This window comes from Chaetodon auriga, chromosome 7, assembly GCF_051107435.1.
Source record: "Chaetodon auriga isolate fChaAug3 chromosome 7, fChaAug3.hap1, whole genome shotgun sequence".
Classification (NCBI taxonomy): domain Eukaryota; kingdom Metazoa; phylum Chordata; class Actinopteri; order Chaetodontiformes; family Chaetodontidae; genus Chaetodon; species Chaetodon auriga.
In genome coordinates, this window is record NC_135080.1 from 28622376 (window position 1) to 28641261 (window position 18886).

At 39.3% G+C, this 18886-nt stretch overlaps 2 protein-coding genes and 1 long non-coding RNA gene across 7 annotated transcripts in view; 1 reads left to right on the forward strand and 2 right to left on the reverse strand.

Annotated features, from left to right (window-relative positions):
• Positions 1 to 18886, forward strand: part of nf1a (neurofibromin 1a) — a 162557-nt gene that overhangs the window by 132083 nt on the left and 11588 nt on the right. For all 5 annotated transcript variants that reach the window (XM_076734334.1, XM_076734337.1, XM_076734335.1 and 2 more), the window contains 9 exons: positions 8814 to 9246; positions 9616 to 9956; positions 10929 to 11131; positions 11889 to 12082; positions 12169 to 12309; positions 16275 to 16554; positions 16772 to 16986; positions 17503 to 17564; positions 17658 to 17799. In XM_076734334.1, the coding sequence (XP_076590449.1) occupies positions 8814 to 9246; positions 9616 to 9956; positions 10929 to 11131; positions 11889 to 12082; positions 12169 to 12309; positions 16275 to 16554; positions 16772 to 16986; positions 17503 to 17564; positions 17658 to 17799 (2011 nt within the window). The remainder of the gene's footprint in view (positions 1 to 8813; positions 9247 to 9615; positions 9957 to 10928; positions 11132 to 11888; positions 12083 to 12168; positions 12310 to 16274; positions 16555 to 16771; positions 16987 to 17502; positions 17565 to 17657; positions 17800 to 18886) is intronic.
• Positions 1181 to 2705, reverse strand: evi2b (ecotropic viral integration site 2B). The gene is given in 4 exon segments (XM_076734577.1): positions 1181 to 1384; positions 1386 to 1705; positions 1708 to 2421; positions 2424 to 2705. Coding segments are annotated over 4 exon segments (1425 nt in total). The 5' UTR covers positions 2611 to 2705.
• LOC143322908 (uncharacterized) lies at positions 5640 to 14394 on the reverse strand. The gene is made up of 3 exons (XR_013077363.1): positions 14008 to 14394; positions 8159 to 8332; positions 5640 to 7872 (listed from the first exon to the last, which is right to left on the reverse strand). It is a non-coding gene; the product is annotated as an uncharacterized LOC143322908 (long non-coding RNA).

The window sequence follows — 18886 nt, forward strand, 5'->3', positions numbered from 1 at the left end:
TAAGTTCTTGTGACTTCCTGAATGTGATCATCACAATTATCTCAGGACACCACATAATTCACCATTGAAAGCCAATTAAGATTACCCTTCGTCTAATGTGTGGCACATTGTAATGAAAAGGCACTCTAGAAGTTTTCTAGGTTTCTTCTAATGATTAGCCTAAATTCAGAGTAACTGTTTGAAGTATATTGTTACTGCATAAGACATTACATAATCACTGTTGTTTGACTAAAACAGATAAGCACATGATGGACATTAAGGTTTTCTACCATCTACTGTCTGACATTAGCACATGGTGTTAACCAGTTTGGTTGGCTCATTGTTATGCAAATAGGGTGTATCAGAATGTGAACAGAGGGCCAGCTCATAGGTTACTATCAGGCTGGTATATGTGTCAGTAAACCCACTGAATGGTTATCAATTCAATAATATACAGTAAAAGCAATAAATACAATTGCAATGAAGTCACTTTTACCTTTATCAGATAGGTTTTAATATGTGTAACAACTCATTTTAAGCAACCAGTTAGTGTACATCTGTAGAATTATTTGGTACGTGGAAGTGGGTTTGCTTTTAATATGTCATCCAAAACAACATCCACAACCACTCAGAGACATATAACAGAAACCATTTCACAAGACTTTTTTCTTGCCCAACATTCAGCCTAGAAATGGCACGTTGTGAAAACCACGTAACCACACTGAACAGCAGCACTGAACATATGAAACAGTTAATCCATAACCGTCAGCAGTAGGTACAGCTGAAAAGTGCTGAGTGTGGGGAAGATGGGGGAGAATGCCTGAGCATCCTGTAGCCAATGTTTTATGATGGTGGTGCCTACATTTCCTCTAACACACTAGAGGAGCAAAGCTCTTGTGAGCAGACAAAATGTAATGCAGTTATTGTTTAGACATAATTACACAAGCCTCATAAAACAGTGTCACTTATGACTAACAAATATGAAAGTCAGATATTGAGAAATGTGCTCCTCTATTCTGAAAGTTTTGAAACATGATCTGTAAATTAAAAAACACGTAGATCTAGGGCTGAAGGTAAAGAACCTTCTGTTTTATCAACTGTGCATGCTACATTACTCTGCACATAGTAAATCAGAGATAAACAAAATATGTGTAGTCTTGACTGTCAAGTGGACTAACTATCTTCTATGTCAGATGAAACATTAGAAACATGTTCTCACTATTACATATCCTTTTACATATCCATTAAGTTCACTCAAGATTGCCCCAAGCCGTTTTTCAGATAAGCCAGAATTCATGGCTCCAGACAGAGTAGGGGGATTTGCAGGATGGTCTTCAATAAGGTTTGTAACGTTTGTATACAGTGGGTCATTCGTTTGTGAAGAGGACACAGAGACAGAGTTTTTAAACAGGCTCTGCAGTATCACCTTTTCTTTTCGTTTCTGGAACAATTACAGCAGTCCCATTGCTTCTTTGTACATCATTTCCATCCATCTCTGGAACAAATATACTCTCCTGATGTGTATCTCCAAATGTAGTAACTGATGTCATGTCTTCTGACTCCTCATCTTTTCCTGGGAGCAAGGACATCCTTTTGGACAGCCTCTGAGGCAGGAAGCTGAAGAGAGGAATTCGGTGAGATGACCTCAGTGTTGCCTGGCCATTGTCTGCTCCACCCTCTAGAAATGGTGAAGGACCAATCTAGTCTCTAGGTGTTATCTGCTGCTCTGAAGCTTCTGTTTCTTTATATAGATTAGCAGGAATCCTACCATCATCATCACCAGGGCTCCACTTACTAGCCCTGTCACAGCTTTGCTGTGGTTTGTTCTGTTTTTGAACTTTTTTTTTTCTGGAGGACCTTGTCTATTCTTTGCCTCAGTTTGGATGAGTGGTGTCTTTGCTGTGGCCAGTGAAGTTTTGTATAAGCCTGTGGACTGTATAACCTCACCACCTGCGACTGTGCTTGTACTTGTAGACTTGTTTTCAACATGCTTGGAAGATGTGGTTGTAGCAGAGATGAAGTTTATAAACTGTGTTGGATGTCTAGATGGATGGGTAATTTTATCACTGGTGAATTGGCCGGTCAGTGTGTTTCCTGTGTCTTGGCTTTGGGTGGAGCTCCATAGCATTGAAAGTACCCTTGTAATTCTGGTTGGGTTGCTGGCTTGACTTGTTACGACTGTTGTTGTTGATGTTGTGACTTTAAATTGTATTTCTGTCACGAATTTCATGTGTACAGTTGAGCTCTTCAACTGAAATGATATGGAGGTGGGTGGAGTTGCAGCTGTTTGAATTTTTGCTAACAATATTTCAGAAGGCATCGTTTGCGTTGTTTGCAGTAAAGACTTTGTGCTGTGTTTTGTCAGTTTTTCCTCTGAGAGTGGATTTAAGATGGACGCCTCCTGTGTTGTCAGCTGGTCGTGAGGGAATTTATTTCCTACCTCCCTGTCATAACATTCATGAAGTTGTGATTCTGGCCAAATGTCACTGTGCTGCTTGCTGTCAATGGGCGCAACCATATGAAAAGTGGGCTTGCAAAATTGATGGTCATTGCTTTCTTCAGTCTCCTGGGGCTTTGCTGTGTCTTTGTGGCTACAACACAGGAAGTTATATTATCAGAGACGCATAGCATACAGTCTAAAGCAGTGATTCTCAACTGGTGGGTCTTGACCCACTTTTGGGTCGTGGACTGGTTTTCAGTGGGTCCCAGGCCTTTCCCTGGGCAAAAAAAAAAATGTTAAGAACAAAATCCTGTGCTTCAATTTTAAAGGGGATTTTTTAATGCAGCAGAGTGCCGTCTTTTTTCCTCAATTTGGGTTGCAGCTTGCCATTAAGGGGTGGTGGTGGTCCCGAAGCCAGACCAGTTGAGAACCACTGGTCTAAAGCAGTGACTTTCTGATGAGGAAATAGTTATGAGAGTTCAAGCAGCAGGGGATGGTGTTGTGAAATGCCGGCTGGTCTTGCATTGTTTCCTCAAAATGCAACTTTAAATAAGCATGTATTTCAAAGGTATATACTGGATATATTTAAAACACTACAGTCAACAATTTCATCTGATTTACATTAATTTCTCCACTTGTCTTTGGTTACATTTTACAATGTTAAAATATATGAATCAAAAGGAGATTTTCAGTTTAATCAAGGAAGTCAGTTAGTCAGAAGTTATTAACTCATTTCTCAATCAGAAATTGCTTCAAGGTGCCATAGTAGTGATTAAATTGTGGGTTGGGACTGTTTCAATTCATCAGATACATGCAAGTTTTCTGTATATAGATTTGTCAGCAATTCAATTCAATTCAATTCAATTCAATTCAATTCAATTCAATTCAATATTCCTTTATTAGTCCTGCGAGGGGAAATTCTAGATTACAGCAGCATCAATAGAGCAGATAGAGTAATATTAGAAGGCAGTATTACACTTTTTTGTGGACACACCCATTAAGCATCAATCCAAAACACTTCAGATATAAGCTAGACCTAAGGCTATATTAATAGTTTAAATGATTAAAATGCGCTTTCCAATGACTTTACACTGATGACGTCTGTAACCCTTTAGTTGTGTGGTTCCCGGATGTTATGAGTGAAGTAGTTGTAGGATTATTATGCTGTTGCCTGTCTGGCAGGATGTCTCTTGAGCAGACACAGAGGGCATGGGTGGCTCTTCTCTGCTAAAATGTTGAGACTGATTCTTTCCTCACTTACAGGAAGTGTCACATGTGAAACCGATGACAACCCTATGCATGCTCAATCTACTGTGCTAAATATAGTAGTTCCTGTTTCACCCCGAATCCCTGCTTGCTGTGCATTCGTGAAAACAGGACATATGACATACGTGAACACAATATAGGAACATCTTGAGGGAATTTCTTCTGATTTGGCACAAACATTCACTGGACTCAAGGATGAACTGATTAGATTTTGGTGATCAAAGGGCAAGGTCACTGTGACCTCACAAAACACATTTTTGGCCATAACTCAAGAATCCATACTAATCCAATCCATACATGCAAATTTCAACAACATTACACAGAAATGCCTCATCATAATGTCCTGCAAAAACACTCAGGACAAGAAGGGGAGATTGTTACCATATTTTCACATTAGGTTGGACCATAATTGGTGATGCTAATCGTGGTTGCCCACCGTGAAACTGTGGTGATTGTATATCTTCAGCAGCAAAGTCTGTGCTGCCGGGTTGGGTTGAAGTTGTGTGTGAAGCATCAATTTACGGTCTGTGGCTTCTTTGCAGCATCATGTGCAGGTGGGCAATATGACCTAAAATTTATATGATGGTATTTATTTTTTTACAGTGACGGTATTATATCATGGTATTAAAGAGGAAACTCCATTTAGCCTTCTTAAATTAATGTCTTTACGATTGCAACCCCCCAAAAATCTATTTTATTATACATAGTGAATGCACAGTAAATGCAATAATTCTCCATAATAATTATAAATATAGCAGTGATTCCGGGACCAAGCCCTTTTGTTTTAAACAGAAGGAAGCAGCTCAATAGGCCAAAATTAAGTAAAATAAAAGTAAAATAGCAAGATTAAGGCTTCGCAAAGGTAAGCAAAGTTACTTTAGCTAGTTTAATTGTGTTTAAACAAGTTGTGAGACCAATCACACACTTGTTTCATCATCACAAAGTTTGCTGCATTTCAGCAATTGCAAAGATCCACGTTTTCTTCCACCTTTGTCAGATTTGAAAACAACTTGATGTGTATTTTCAGGAAAGTGGGATGTCTTCAGTGTCTTCAGTGGCTTTAATCATGATTGGGTGGCACGGTGGCACAGTGGTAACACTGTCGCCTCACAGCTAGAAGGTCCCAGGTTCGATCTCACTGTGGGCGCCGGAGGCGTGTCTGTCACCATGCCTTCGGTGCCTGCTGCTTGAGGAAAAGGGCCTTTCTGTGTGGAGTTTGCATGTTCTCCCCGTGTTCACCTGGGGTATCCTCCATAAAAATACCCCCACTAAAAACATGCAAGAAGATCACCACCTGACCAATGGTGACAAAAAGACCTGGTCCCCAGGTGCCGGTCGGATGGCAGCCCACCGCTCCTGGTCTGCCACGGAGGAAGGACGACCAGGATAGGTTAAAAGTGGAGGACAAATTTCACCAGTGCATGGTGTGTGTGTGCATGTGGATGTTACTGTGTGACAAATAAAGGGGATTGTCCCTCTGATTCTTCTTCCCTCTGATTGCTCAAAGGCATCTTGAGTTATGAGTAAATATGTGATAGACCACGCCTACTTGCAAACCTTGCCCACGGAGTATACACACCTAAATTGGTAAGATTCTGTCCTCTAAGTTTTGATATACACATTTTTGGTTTTTGTGGCACCAAAATTAAAATTTTGGCTCTTAATTACAGGGCCACCATCCAGTCAATTGGGCTCTTATTCCTTGGGAAGCACTTGCCTATCATTTCCAGTTATGGGGCTATGTTTCATATTTCTAGCTCATTCTAGCTCACAGCACTTTGAGAAACAGCATAAAACGGCCCATTCAGGGCTTGAACTAGAATGCTTTTAATGAACCAGCACAAACACAAAAAAGTTCTACAACTTCAGGGCTTCAATCCTAATAATAGATAAGAATAAATACAGGCATAGTGACTTAAATTCTGGATATTAATTTGAAACACAAGGCATTGACTCAATGCAAAATTCATTTATTTAAAACCTGACATGTTAATAGGCTTTTTTTCACGTATACAAGAAAAATAAAAGAACAGTAGTATAAGGATGTCTGCTGTACAAGTAAGAAATCACAAACGTCTAAATTGACAGACACAGAGTTCAACTGAGATTTATTAATAAAGGACTGTTAACAGACAATGAGCCCAACTTTCAGACAGCCACTTCAACACGGCTTGGATCCTCTTCCATACTTTAAAAGTGTGTTGATTTTCTTGTTTACCATTTGTCTCTTTGTTTCTTAAATTGTTGTCCACTCAGTTTTAAAGTTATAAAACCAGAGAATTGAGCCAAATCACACAGTTGTACAGCAAGTATTGAAAATTTTAAGCAAAAATATGTAGTATATCATATTAGATGTTTAAAAGTTATATTTAATTACTTTTTATTTAGTTATGTTTTCCTAAACAGTATAGATATTTTGAATAAATTCCACGAATAAAATACAGTATATACAGTACACATTACTAGAACTGGGCATTGAACCATGATACTGTTATGGTGCGGACCAAAGTGGCTGTAGCACTGAGCATCAAAAACTGGCATTGAATGCATTGTCAGATTTGAAAACCTGTGAACTTATTCTTTGGTCAGATAAAAGCATATTTTGCCAGATTCAAACTATATGTGTGTGTGTGTGTGTGTGTGTGTGTGTGTGTGTGTGTGTGTGTGTGTGTGTGTGTGTGTGTGTGTGTGTGTGTGTGTGTGTGCGTGCGTGCGTGCGTGCGTGCGTGCGTGTGTGTGTGCGTGCGTGCGTGCGCGCGTGCGAGAGAGAGAGAGAGACCCCTAACTTATTTTCTTGAGTGAAAAGAAGTTTATGTTGAAAAATGTACAATCCTGTTTCCAAAAACGTTGGGACACTGTATAAAGCATAAATAATGATGGGATTTGCTAATCCTTTTCATATACTCAATTTAAAACAAACACAATATATATAATCTTTTACCTTATAAATTTCCATTGTTTTTTGTAAATATGTGATTATTCTAATTTTGATGGCAGCAACATTTTTCAACAAGTTGGGACAGGTGCAACAAAAGACTAGGGAAGTTGTGGAATACTCACATAAGACCTGTTGGTAGCTTTTCCCAGATAAACAGGTTCAGTGGTAACATATGATAGTACCGTGATTGGGTATGAAAGGGGCATTCTCAAAAGGCTCAGTCATTCACAAGCAAGGGTGGGCTGAGGGTCACCCCTTTGTGAAACACGATTGTGTAATGGATCTGACTACTTGGACAGTTTTTTTTCCCCCCAAATGATTGCATTCTGTTTTTATTTACATTTTACACAGCATCCCCATTTTTTGGTTTGGGATTATTTTTCTCAATATAAGATATCGAAAATTGGTATGTGTACCAAAACTTAGCTAATGTATCCGCACTAATATTCAAAAAATCCAAATTTCCAGCAGACCTAATTTCAACAAGGTGAAATGAATTGGAAAGAACATGAATTAAACACACCAAGTTAACACAGTTGAACTGAGAGGTTGCTGCTTGTCTTGAGTGAAGTGTCTGGTTTACTGAGGTCAGGTTATTTCTTCACACAACGAGGGGCATATCTTCTAGATCCCTGGGAACTTCCAGGCAGCAATCCCTGGAGCTGGAACTTGGCATATGACAGGCTTTCTCTTCATGATCAAGAGACATTGCCATGGCCCCTTGAAGTCCTTCCCCAGCTTCCTCCCCTGCCTCTCGTATTTCAGACTGCCTGTCTTCCTCCATCTTGCTGTCTGCTCTCACCTCCTCGAGCATGACACTGGCATCACACGGCCCAACCAGTCCCCCGACCTCAGGCCGGTTAATGCCCCAGTAGCCTGCACTGCTCACCAAGTCCATGTTGGACTGGGAGGTTCGGGAGGCATAAACCCGGTGCTGAATTTTGCTGACCTGGCATGCCAATACCACAGTGGCAACTAGAAGACAGACTAATAGTCCCCCCGCTGACCCTATGGCAATCAGACCCATTTCAGTGTCGATCAAGCAGTCACCACGAGTGCCATTGGTGTCTGTATCAGAAGAGTTTGTGTGGTCAGTGGTAGCGAGGGTCGGCTCCAGGGCAGGGGTTGAGCTGCCACCATGACCCTCTGTTTTGTACAAATAAGGCTGGGTGGTTGAATTGGCACGATAGAACAGCAGCAAGTTGAGCAGGACAAACAGCCAAAGAGTTCTGGTGCTTTCCATTGTGCTCTGAGATAGAAAAAAATGTGTGTAGAAAGGGTAAATCCAGTTCAGAGATGCAAACCTTCTGCATTACTAGCAGCATGCAACTTAACTGTTTAAGATGAATTTAAATATACTGAAACTCTCTTTGCCCTGATGAAGCTGCTACTTAAGTACATCTGTGTCATTGCAAAAGATTCAGACCAGAAAGTTGAGTCTAAGTTTACTACTTAATAATTTTTGTGGTATCGTATTTACTAAATCTTTCACCTTGAATGTGATGAAAAGCAGATCATATATTGACAATACTTACTCAAAGAAGTCTTATTTGGAGGTCTTGATGAAGGGATGCAGTGAGACGCCTGCTGCAGTCAGACTTTTGAGATGCTCTGAATTCACTTCCTCAACCCCTTTCTGGGTCTTTTTCTGATCTGGTTATTTCAGGGCCTCCGGTTTGATACCACAGAAGCTTAAGACCTTACAAGAACTGACAGACAAAAAAGAAATACAGTTTATCAGAAACTAAAAGATAAGGATTTAAGATAAGATAAGGTAAGATATACCTTTATTAGTCCCACAGTGGAGAAATTTCAGGTATTACAGCAGCAAAGTGGATAGCAAACATAGAGGGCATCAGTAAAAGGGACATTAAATATCAAACAAGCAATATAAACAAGATAAACAAGGAATAATGAAATAGTGTTTCATTAGTGTTGCATATTTTTCTATGAATAAATTTTAGACTTGTGTACAAAGAGAACCCTAAAAACAGTAATGCACCGTTTACTACAGAAGGCCAGAATTTGAATTTGAATTTGAATTTGAATTTGAATGTCTTTATTGTCATTATACAAATACAGTGAAATTAAAAAATGCAATCCTTAAAGTGCACACTAATATATAACAAATAAGTTATTTGATAAGAATTTGATCTTGTCTTATTATTATTTTTAATCTCTTTTCTGTAGGTTCAAAACAGGCCAGATCAATGGTGACCTGCTCATCTACCATGTCCTCCTCACCCTCAAACCCTACTACGCAAAGCCTTATGAGATAGTAGTTGACTTAACACATGTAGGACCTAGCAATCGCTTCAAGACTGACTTCCTGTCAAAGTGGTTTGTGGTCTTCCCTGGCTTTGCTTATGAGAACGTAGCAGCTGTCTATGTCTACAACTGCAACACTTGGGTGAGGGAGTACACCAAGTACCATGAGCGGCTGCTGACTGGACTGAAGGGCAGCAAACGGCTTCAGTTCATTGATTCTCCGGCTAAGCTGGCCGAGCACATTGAGTCCGACCTACAGAAGCTGCCTGCAGCCACGCTATCTCTGGAAGAAGACCTTAAAGTGTTCCACAATGCCCTCAAGCTGGCCCACAAAGATACCAAGGTTTCAATAAAGGTGAGAATGCAGCCTTAGTAAGTTTTACAATAAGGTGCCATGAATACAACCGTGATTCTGTCTTTAACATGAATAAAACAGAATGTAATAATTTGCTCATCCATGGCTCACCACTTTGTGAAACACATGGTTGTATAAAGTATATTACTACATGGGTTCAGGAACACTTCATAAAAACTGCTATCAGTGAATGCAGTTCATTTGCAAATTATTGCATTCTGTTTTTATTTATGTTTTACACACTGTCCCAACTTTTGTGAAATTGAGGTTGTACATCTACTGAAAGGATTAGATTTGCGAAGGTTAGTAATATCATTAAAGAGCAAGCCTTGGAATTCCTAAAACAGTGTATGTTTTCTTGCTGATCAGGTGGGCTCGACAGCAGTTCAGGTGACCTCAGCCGAGCGGACCCGTGTCCTGGGCCAGCCCGTCTTTCTCAATGATGTATACTACGCCTCAGAGATTGAAGAGATCTGCCTGGTTGATGAGAGCCAGTTCACCCTCACCATGGCCAACCAGGGAACACCGCTGACATTCATGCACCAGGAGTGTGACACCATTGTCCAGTCAATCATCCATATCCGGACACGCTGGGAACTGTCGCAGCCAGATTCCATCCCACAGCACACCAAGATCCGGCCAAAAGATGTTCCCGGCACCCTGCTCAACATCGCTTTGCTGAATCTTGGCAGTTCTGACCCCAGTCTCAGGTCAGTCCTTCAGGGAGGTATTCTTAGCAAGAGTCTTTGACCCTAGAAAAACACAGTAACCTTACCTGGCTTTATGAAAAAAGTGGGGCTGCAAAAGAAAAGGGGTCTGATCCATGTACAGCCCCCATTCCAAAAAAAGTTGGGATGCTGTTTAAAACATAAGTAAAACAGACTGTGATAATTTGCAAATCCTTTTTGACGTACACTCAATTGAAAACAATACAAAGACAATATATTTATTGTTTTACCACAGCAACTACCGTGATTTTTGTAAATATATACTTATTCTGAATTTGATGCCAGCAACATGTTTCAAACAAGTTGGGATAACTGCAACAAAAGACATAAAGTTACTGAATGCTCAAAAAACACCTGGAACATTCCACGGGTAAACAGGTTAATTGGTCATGATTGGGTGTGGAAGGGGCATCCTCAAAAGGCTCAGTCATTCACAAGCAAGGATAGGACTTTTTTTTTTTTTTTTCGCGTTCATCTGTTTTTTATTTATGTTTTCTACACTGTCCCAACCTTTTTGAATGAATTATTTTTCTTTATGCCAGACAAGTTGTAAGTTCTGCTATGGAGTCTTCCCAACTGGAGGATGTGAGAATCCACACTAAAAAGTAGACTCTATATTATTGTCTAAAATGCAGCAAGCAAGTGCCCTCTTTCTAGAGAAAGCTAATTTGTTTTGTTTGTTTGTTTGTTTTGTTTGTTTTTTATCAAGATTTGTAGGTACCAAAATTTCAGAAATTTTCTCTTCTGAGCTGCAAATGTAAAATTACCTTGTGTGATTTTAACATGTAGACACTCAGGTTGAGTTAAACTATGCTACATTGAGAAGCTGTTATTTTGGTCCAAAAGTATTAGGGAAAAAATGACAGCTGAGCAATGATAAAACTGGACAATGCTTTCTGCACTACATTTTGTCATTCCTTAACATTGTTTACTTGTTGCCCGTCTCACATCCAGGTCTGCAGCTTACAATCTGTTGTGTGCTTTGACCTGCACCTTCAACCTAAAGATAGAGGGCCAGCTACTGGAGACATCTGGCCTCTGCATCCCAGCCAACAACACCCTTTTCATTGTCTCCATCAGCAAGACTCTGGCTGCCAATGAGCCCCATCTGACACTGGAGTTTCTGGAGGAGTGCATTTCAGGCTTCAGCAAGTCCAGTAAGTGCACATAACAGAGCTCACTTTATAACTCACTCTTTTTACCCTTTCTAAACCTAATAGACTCATTGTACTGAAATGGATGTCTTCTGCTACTCACTGAAAAGCATTGTGTTTGTATAAAACTGCCTTTTCAGGGTTCATGATAAAAATGCATATATTGTTGATCACATCAGGAGATTCTATGAGAAGGTCACCTGTTCATTAATTAAAGCGATTATTCTTGGTCCCCCATTGTAGACCAGCACTGAGAATCTTAAACCCCTGCTTGCAACTCTGAGAGACTATGTTGATTTTGTGCTTTTTACATTATGTGAAGCAGGTGTCGTGTTTCCAGTGTGTGACAGTGATTCTTATGTTTGGTTGAATGCAACCAGTAGCATGATTTCAGTAGACCCTCCCTGCCAGGTAAATGCAAGGTGGATACACTTTTTTCAAACTCTACTCCTCTAGTTTGCAACACTGACTTCCTGTCATAAATTTGTAGAGTTATTTCCTGAGACTGACAAAGTTCCTCCAGAGCCACTCAAGCCATTATACAACTGTTTTGAGGCTGAGTGAGTACTCATTGTGAGTAAACTGATCTTCATGTGGAACATCAGTGAGTAGCACTTTAAATAGAAATTATGTTAAGATGGTGCTTTGTTGAACTTCTTTAAGTCACAGACACTATTTTCACCATTGACCCAACTATGAACTTGGCTGTATTAAACCGGTAAATCACATGGTGTGTTCAGAAGAAGTTTTTCTATTGCAGGTATTGAGCTGAAACATCTCTGCCTGGAGTACATGACACCCTGGCTGCTAAACCTGGTTCGCTTCTGTAAACACAATGACGACGCCAAGCGCCAGCGTGTCACTGCCATTTTGGACAAACTCATTACCATGACAATAAATGAAAAGCAGATGTATCCTTCTATCCAGGCCAAGATCTGGGGTAGCCTTGGCCAGGTGAGTCTACCTCACCAACATCTTGACAAGTAAAATGTAATGTGATGTAATGTGGATTTGACCTCTAACTTTCTCACTGTCTTCAGATAACAGACCTGTTGGATGTGGTGTTGGACAGCTTTATTAAGACCAGTGCCACAGGAGGTCTGGGCTCCATCAAAGCAGAGGTCATGGCTGATACTGCAGTGGCTCTGGCTTCTGGGAATGTCAAACTAGTCTCCAGCAAGGTGAGACTCTCCACTCTGAGCTATTACATGGTGGAATAATATTTGCCCAGTTACCCAGTGTTTCCCATAAGATTTTGTGAGACTTTTGGAAGGACTGTGATTTTTGTGAGACTGTGGCATGCATTTTACATTTTAATATTTAAATGCATCAATCTGGTGCACTTTGAGGTTTGATCTATGAAAAACATTGTGTTCTTGTGAACAATTTTGTGTTCTAGTAAACAATTTAAACATAAACACATTGACTGTAAAGATATGAGTTTAACACAGTTCACAAATGGTCAACACAAAATCTACTAGAGCATTCATTAAGCCATCAAAGAAATGGAGCAAAAGTGGTTAATCACCATCTAATCAGTAATAGCAACAGGCAGTTCGACTTAATCAGCGCCAGCTTATGATCCACACTTATTGGGAATTCATCATGATCGATGATAACTTCTGCAGTAATGTTCTTCTTGCTGTCATACATTGATAATGATAAAATTTCGTTTGGACTAGTTGATACTGTAAAGTTAGTTAACATTACGTACCTGAGACGTTGTGTCCTCAAAATGCCTTGATGTCTCAGATGCAGCCAGGAATGTTCCAGTGTGTGTGTGTGTGTGTGTGTGAGCGTGAATGCCTGACTGCAGGACATTATGCATGTCAAAACAAATGCTCCTTTTATTAAAAGTCAACACACCAACGGTGTCTTGCTGTGTGTCAGAAGTCATTTTTTAGTCACATTTGTGATAAGGCAAGGCGAGTTTGTCTATGTAGCACCAACATATTCAAAATGTCTACCGCTAAAATGCTATTGTACCTACAGACATTTTTCAAATGCATCAGGGAGAAGTGGTCGAGGAAGAAAAATACTAAACAACAAAAATAACCACATGCCAACATGGCCAAAATACTGAAATGCACTTAGACATAAACCAGCTGAACTGAATCACTAGCTACCTGCAGTAGCTTGAGCTTAAACAGGATACCTTATACCTCTATTTTCATCTCAGAGTGCACCAGAATGATTAAAGTGTATGTTCAAAATATAAAATTCTTCTTCAGACCCCAGAGGTTTTGGTTTATATCTCCTCAGTTTTTCATTCCGTTTGAGTTTCCAGGCCTGCATACAAACACCACCATTCTTGGCTACCTGGACCACTTTGACACAGTCCCTTGGGCAACACCTTATGTACTTAATCTGCAATTATTTTGATAATCGATAAATCAGTTTGAGTATTTTTTTTTTTTTTTTTTTTTCAAGAAAAAAAGTCAAGATTCTCTGATTCTAGCTTCTTAAATGTGGATTTTTCTGTTTTCTTTCCTCCTCTATGATAGCTGTGGGTTGTGAACACAACAAGACATTTCAGGAAATCACCTTGGTCATTGTGATACACTGATAGACATTGTTTGCCATTTTCTAGATGAAACAGCATATTCTTGATTAGTCGAGAAAATAATCGACAGATAAGACTGATAATGAAAATGATTGTAAGTTGCAGCCCCAGAGTTATTACATTATTACATTCAGTGTGATAATACTTCCATCTTGCTTAAGTAAGTGTTACACTTCATTACAATACTGACATGGTTTTACTAATTATTGTTAAGTGACAAGATAAATGAATTGAACTTTTGTCAATGGTTTAGTGTCTGTACCAGTTTGACACTGACACTAAAATCACAATTAAATGTAAAAAATTAATTACTTACTAATGGGACAAATAAATCCAAAGCTGTAAATCACTCCTTAGAGTATCCAAACAGACAAATTCATCCAGTCACTATCCATCATCTGTGTGGTCTGGATCCAAATTCAGCCTGGTACTCAGATAAACACATCATACACAGACCGACACAATAGAAAAGCCAGGGCCCGGCTCCTATTATGGAAGACAACAGCTCTGCACTGAATAGTGGTCATTGTGAAGATTGTTGACTTTTAAAAAGCCAGTCCATATTTAAGTTGAAGTGCTGCTCCCTTCAGTAATTTTAACCAAAGTGTTGTATTGAATTTAGGAATATCAAATTAAAAAGTATACATGACTGTGGGACCATACATGAGTGTTTGTGTTGGTGTTATCCACAGGGTTGCTGTCTGATGTCATGGCAGGACAGCCTACTAAACACAATGGAGCCTTGTCTGCTGATCTTGAACTCTTTGTCACCCAAGAGTTGAATAATGCTGTGTTCTAACTGGTTATAAACATTGCCATCTTGTAATATGTATCAGCTTCATAACCAAAAAGACAAGCGCAGTGTTTACTGCGGGACTTTACTGTGGATTGTTTCATTAGAATCATATTCGTCAGTAAGCCTGTTATATGTTCTTAAAGGTTCTGATCAAAACTTGTTTAAAGTTTCAGTACATTTCTACATGATGATATTGTACATGACTCATGCAACTTAAACTTGATAATAGAATTTATTTGTAACTTATGTGAAACTACAGTCTCCAACATTTAACTGAGGATAAACAAAAACTTGCTCCACTCACAGTTTGGAAGCGTTTTTAGATGGTTGAATTTCAGTGATGGTATAGAAGGTTTGTGCCACTCTGCTCATTATTTTGAAGTTAAAAATGAATGAGATGATTAGGTGGAATGTGGAATAAGTGGGTTCTTGCAATTCCCCTTACGTCTAGAATGTTTTGGTTTCTGTTAAATATAAGATAAGATAAGACTTTATAGATCCCACACCGGGGTAATTAAGTCATTATAGCAAGCAAGTATTAAAAAAAGCAAAAACAGTGTCACAGAAGGGTCAAGATAAAAAAGTATACAGGATACAGAGTAGAAAAACAACTAGGTATATGTACATTATGTGCAGATTATAAAAGCAAAACTAAATGGTATAAAAATATGCTACTGCCCATTAAAGTACTATTGCCAATAGTCCTATGAGAGAAACTACTAATGTCATATGTTGTATTGCACTTGAGACATACTGTTGCATAGAAATCTTGAAAGGACAGTGAATTTCACAAGCCTATGCATAAGCACAATATATACAGTTTATAAAAATACTGTTGCCAATGTGGATAATAAATAGTGTTGTTGCATAGTTGAGAAAAAATATACAACTTAACAAATTGCACAATATGTAAAGATATTGCACCAGATGAAATGGATAGTGTGAGTTAGCACTGATAACAAACAGTGCTACATTACATGGTGCCTTAGCTATTAGTTTTCTGGCCCACAAACTCTCCTCTCATCACCAATTAATTAGTTGATTAGCTGGTGAACATAGTAGAGCATTTAGCAGCTAAGGACCCACATACTTAGTGGATATCAAAAACAGAGCTAAAAGACAGACAACATTGAATTTTTACCCAAACACAACTACATATCAGTGATAATTTTGCTTTGTGTCTGCTGCATGTGTAAATAAGCAACATGTTTGCTAACATGATCACCGTAACAGCTTTATAAGTTGTTAACATGTCTGTTGTGTTTCCAGCTTGTTCTGCTGCCCTGAAGTGGCCAAATAATTTCACATTTTTAGACAGAAAGCAAATGTGAAATTATTAAGGTGTTAATTATTGTATCTGTTTTGAGGTAAAATTAAAATGGCACAAATTTAACAACAAAAATATGTAGTGGTATAATGAAGCAGGGGAAGTCACAAGACATGCTGTGTTTTCATTTGGACACTGTAGCAAACAGTCACAACCCAATGTTGGCAAACTTTCCAGCAAATTTACATTACTTTCCCTGGGGCTTTTGACTGAAATAGTCTTGACTCAGTTTAGCAGAGACAAGTCATGACTCCTGAACACAGCTGCTCAGTGAGATCTGATCTCAGGGGAGACATTGTAGTGATCCTATATGGGATTTGCCATGATAGCGGCCTACATGGAGTTCACTCATATAAAGGAAGACTCAACTATTTGCTGAGTAATGTTTTATTTATGTTGTTTGAAAAGTCTGGCTTTTGCCTCTGGTATTTCAATGCTGGTCTCTTATTCTGTGTGGCAGGTTATTGGTCGGATGTGTAAGATCATAGACAAGACATGCCTGTCGCCAACACCCACACTGGAGCAACACTTGATGTGGGACGACATCGCCATCTTGGCACGCTACATGCTCATGCTATCCTTCAACAACTCCCTGGATGTTGCAGCCCACCTGCCCTACCTATTCCACGTGGTGACCCTGCTGGTAGCCACTGGGCCACTGTCTCTCAGAGCCTCCACTCATGGTTTGGTTATCAACATCATCCACTCCCTCTGCACCTGCTCGCAGCTCAACTTCAGTGGTGAGGACATTTGATTAAGCTAGTAGAGTGATGTCGTCAAACTCAACAATTGTACAGTGCATTGGAATGGTGTAGGTGACTAATATGAGAGCAATTTGAAAGCTGAGAATACTGTATACTGTATACTGTAGAGTTTGTGGAGAGCACACACAAAAAAAGAAATAAAGGCAACTTATGTCATATTAAAATAAATCTTTGATGTGTTCATTGTTTTCAGAGGAGACAAAGCAGGTTCTGAGGCTGAGCCTGACTGAATTCTCCCTGCCCAAGTTCTACCTGCTGTTCGGTATCAGCAAAGTCAAGTCAGCTGCCGTCATCGCCTTCCGCTCCAGTTACAGAGACCGCTCCTTCTCACCGGGCTCCTATGAGAGGGAGACATTCGCTCTGTCCTCTTTGGAGACCGTTACTGAGGCTTTACTGGAGATCATGGAGGTCAGCAGAGAAAATCAAGTTAACTAGACATTTGTTTTTCCACTCCTTCTGCGTTGCCCCAACACATCTGTTTCATATAGGAATAACCAGCGAGTTAGCAGGTTAACCAGCATGATAGCTGAAAATGATATTGTATGAAATATTTCTTACAATATACTCAGTTCATTAAATACTTAATTTGATTGTGGAGCAAAACAGTAAAAGAAGGTGAACAAGGCTGGAATGCAACAAGAAATTCTTAAACTGTATTATCAATATATAACTGCTAAAATTTAAATAGTTGATTGGCAAACTTTCTTTGTGTGGGAGGTTAAGCGAAATGTGGTGTTCTCTGTTCTTGTCCTGTAAAGGTTTGAGGGTCCAGGTTTTCCCTCTCGTTGACACATTATTTTTGATAGATCTGCCAAATTTACGACACTGGTCTGCACCTTGCTGTGTGTGCATTTTCAAAGTAAGAGATTTGCCATGTCTGTCAGTTTCTTTCATTCTGTTTGCTCTGTGTTGTCTTTTCTCCAGGCTTGTATGAGGGACATCCCAGCCTGCAAGTGGTTAGACCAGTGGACAGAACTTGCACAGAAGTATGACCCTCCTCCATTTCACTTTAACGCATCTATTTTAAGAACATAAATGTGCACTGCGGGACACATCTGTTTTGCGTGTTTGGATTCCAGGTTTGCATTCCAGTACAACCCATCTCTCCAACCCAGGGCACTGGTGGTGTTTGGTTGCATCAGTAAGAGGGTGAGCCATGGCCAGATTAAGCAGATCATCCGAATCCTCAGCAAGGCCAGCCCTCTGCTCAGCATAGACCGGGTGAGAGCGCACATTTACACATACAACCCTCTCTGTCAAACCTATGTTATGACCCATGATCATGACACATTTCAAAATAGAGAGCAATCTGCACTGTTGTCAAGTGGAGCTACTTCGCCTTCACCTGTTACTTTCTTCCCATGCCCCAATACCAAATCCTTTTTCATCAGGAGATGGACACATTTCCATTGCCTTTGCTTGTGTATAGTCAAATTGTAGGGACCATTAAACACTTAAGCCAATTTTTACAACACCTCATAGCAAGTCAACAATGCATTTATTTAACAGGCATCATGAAGGGTCCATGTTCTAGAAAACCTGTTACTGGAGATGTTTATAAATTCAATCTGAGCTCTGCAGTGCCCCTATACTGCTTGATAGATTTTGCCTGTTATTTATTCTGCATGTCACGTCTTTATTCTGAATTCACTCTCAAAGGTCAATATTTCAAAACAGGAGCCTTTCTTGTATTGTGAAGATGGAGTAAACCAGACATGCAGTCTAATGATTATCTGTAATGTGTTAATGATAATCCTCTTCATATACATAGTTTGTGATTTAATCACCAGAGATTTCTTTTTTTTTTTTTTTTGCTTGCTACTTTCTTTGATATACTTGGACTGATCATGTAAAACATGAATAGAGCATGATGTGAACATTTGTTAATATTTTTTGGCATATACTGAATTGAAAACAGTTAATAATATTTCATGTTTTACCTCATTAATTTAATTGATTTTCATAAATATATTCGTATTCTGAATTTGATGCCAGCAACATGTTTCAGACAAGTTGTGACCAGGGCAGCAAACGTTTGGAACATTCCACAGGCTTTTTATTATTGCTGAATATATGACCAATTTCACATCATACAGAGACATGTGATTGAATGTTACTTCAATGTTGATTGATGCAGGTTTGAAGAGGCCCTGTACACTTTTAAGTTGAGCTGTATTTATCAAAGATGCTATTGGTTGGTATCAGGTTTTTATGTAACAAAGGGTTGGTACACAAATGTCATGTATTATTTTCATCACAAGCTTTCTTCCAGTGATGTTAATATTCATATAGTATTGCTTGGATTGGG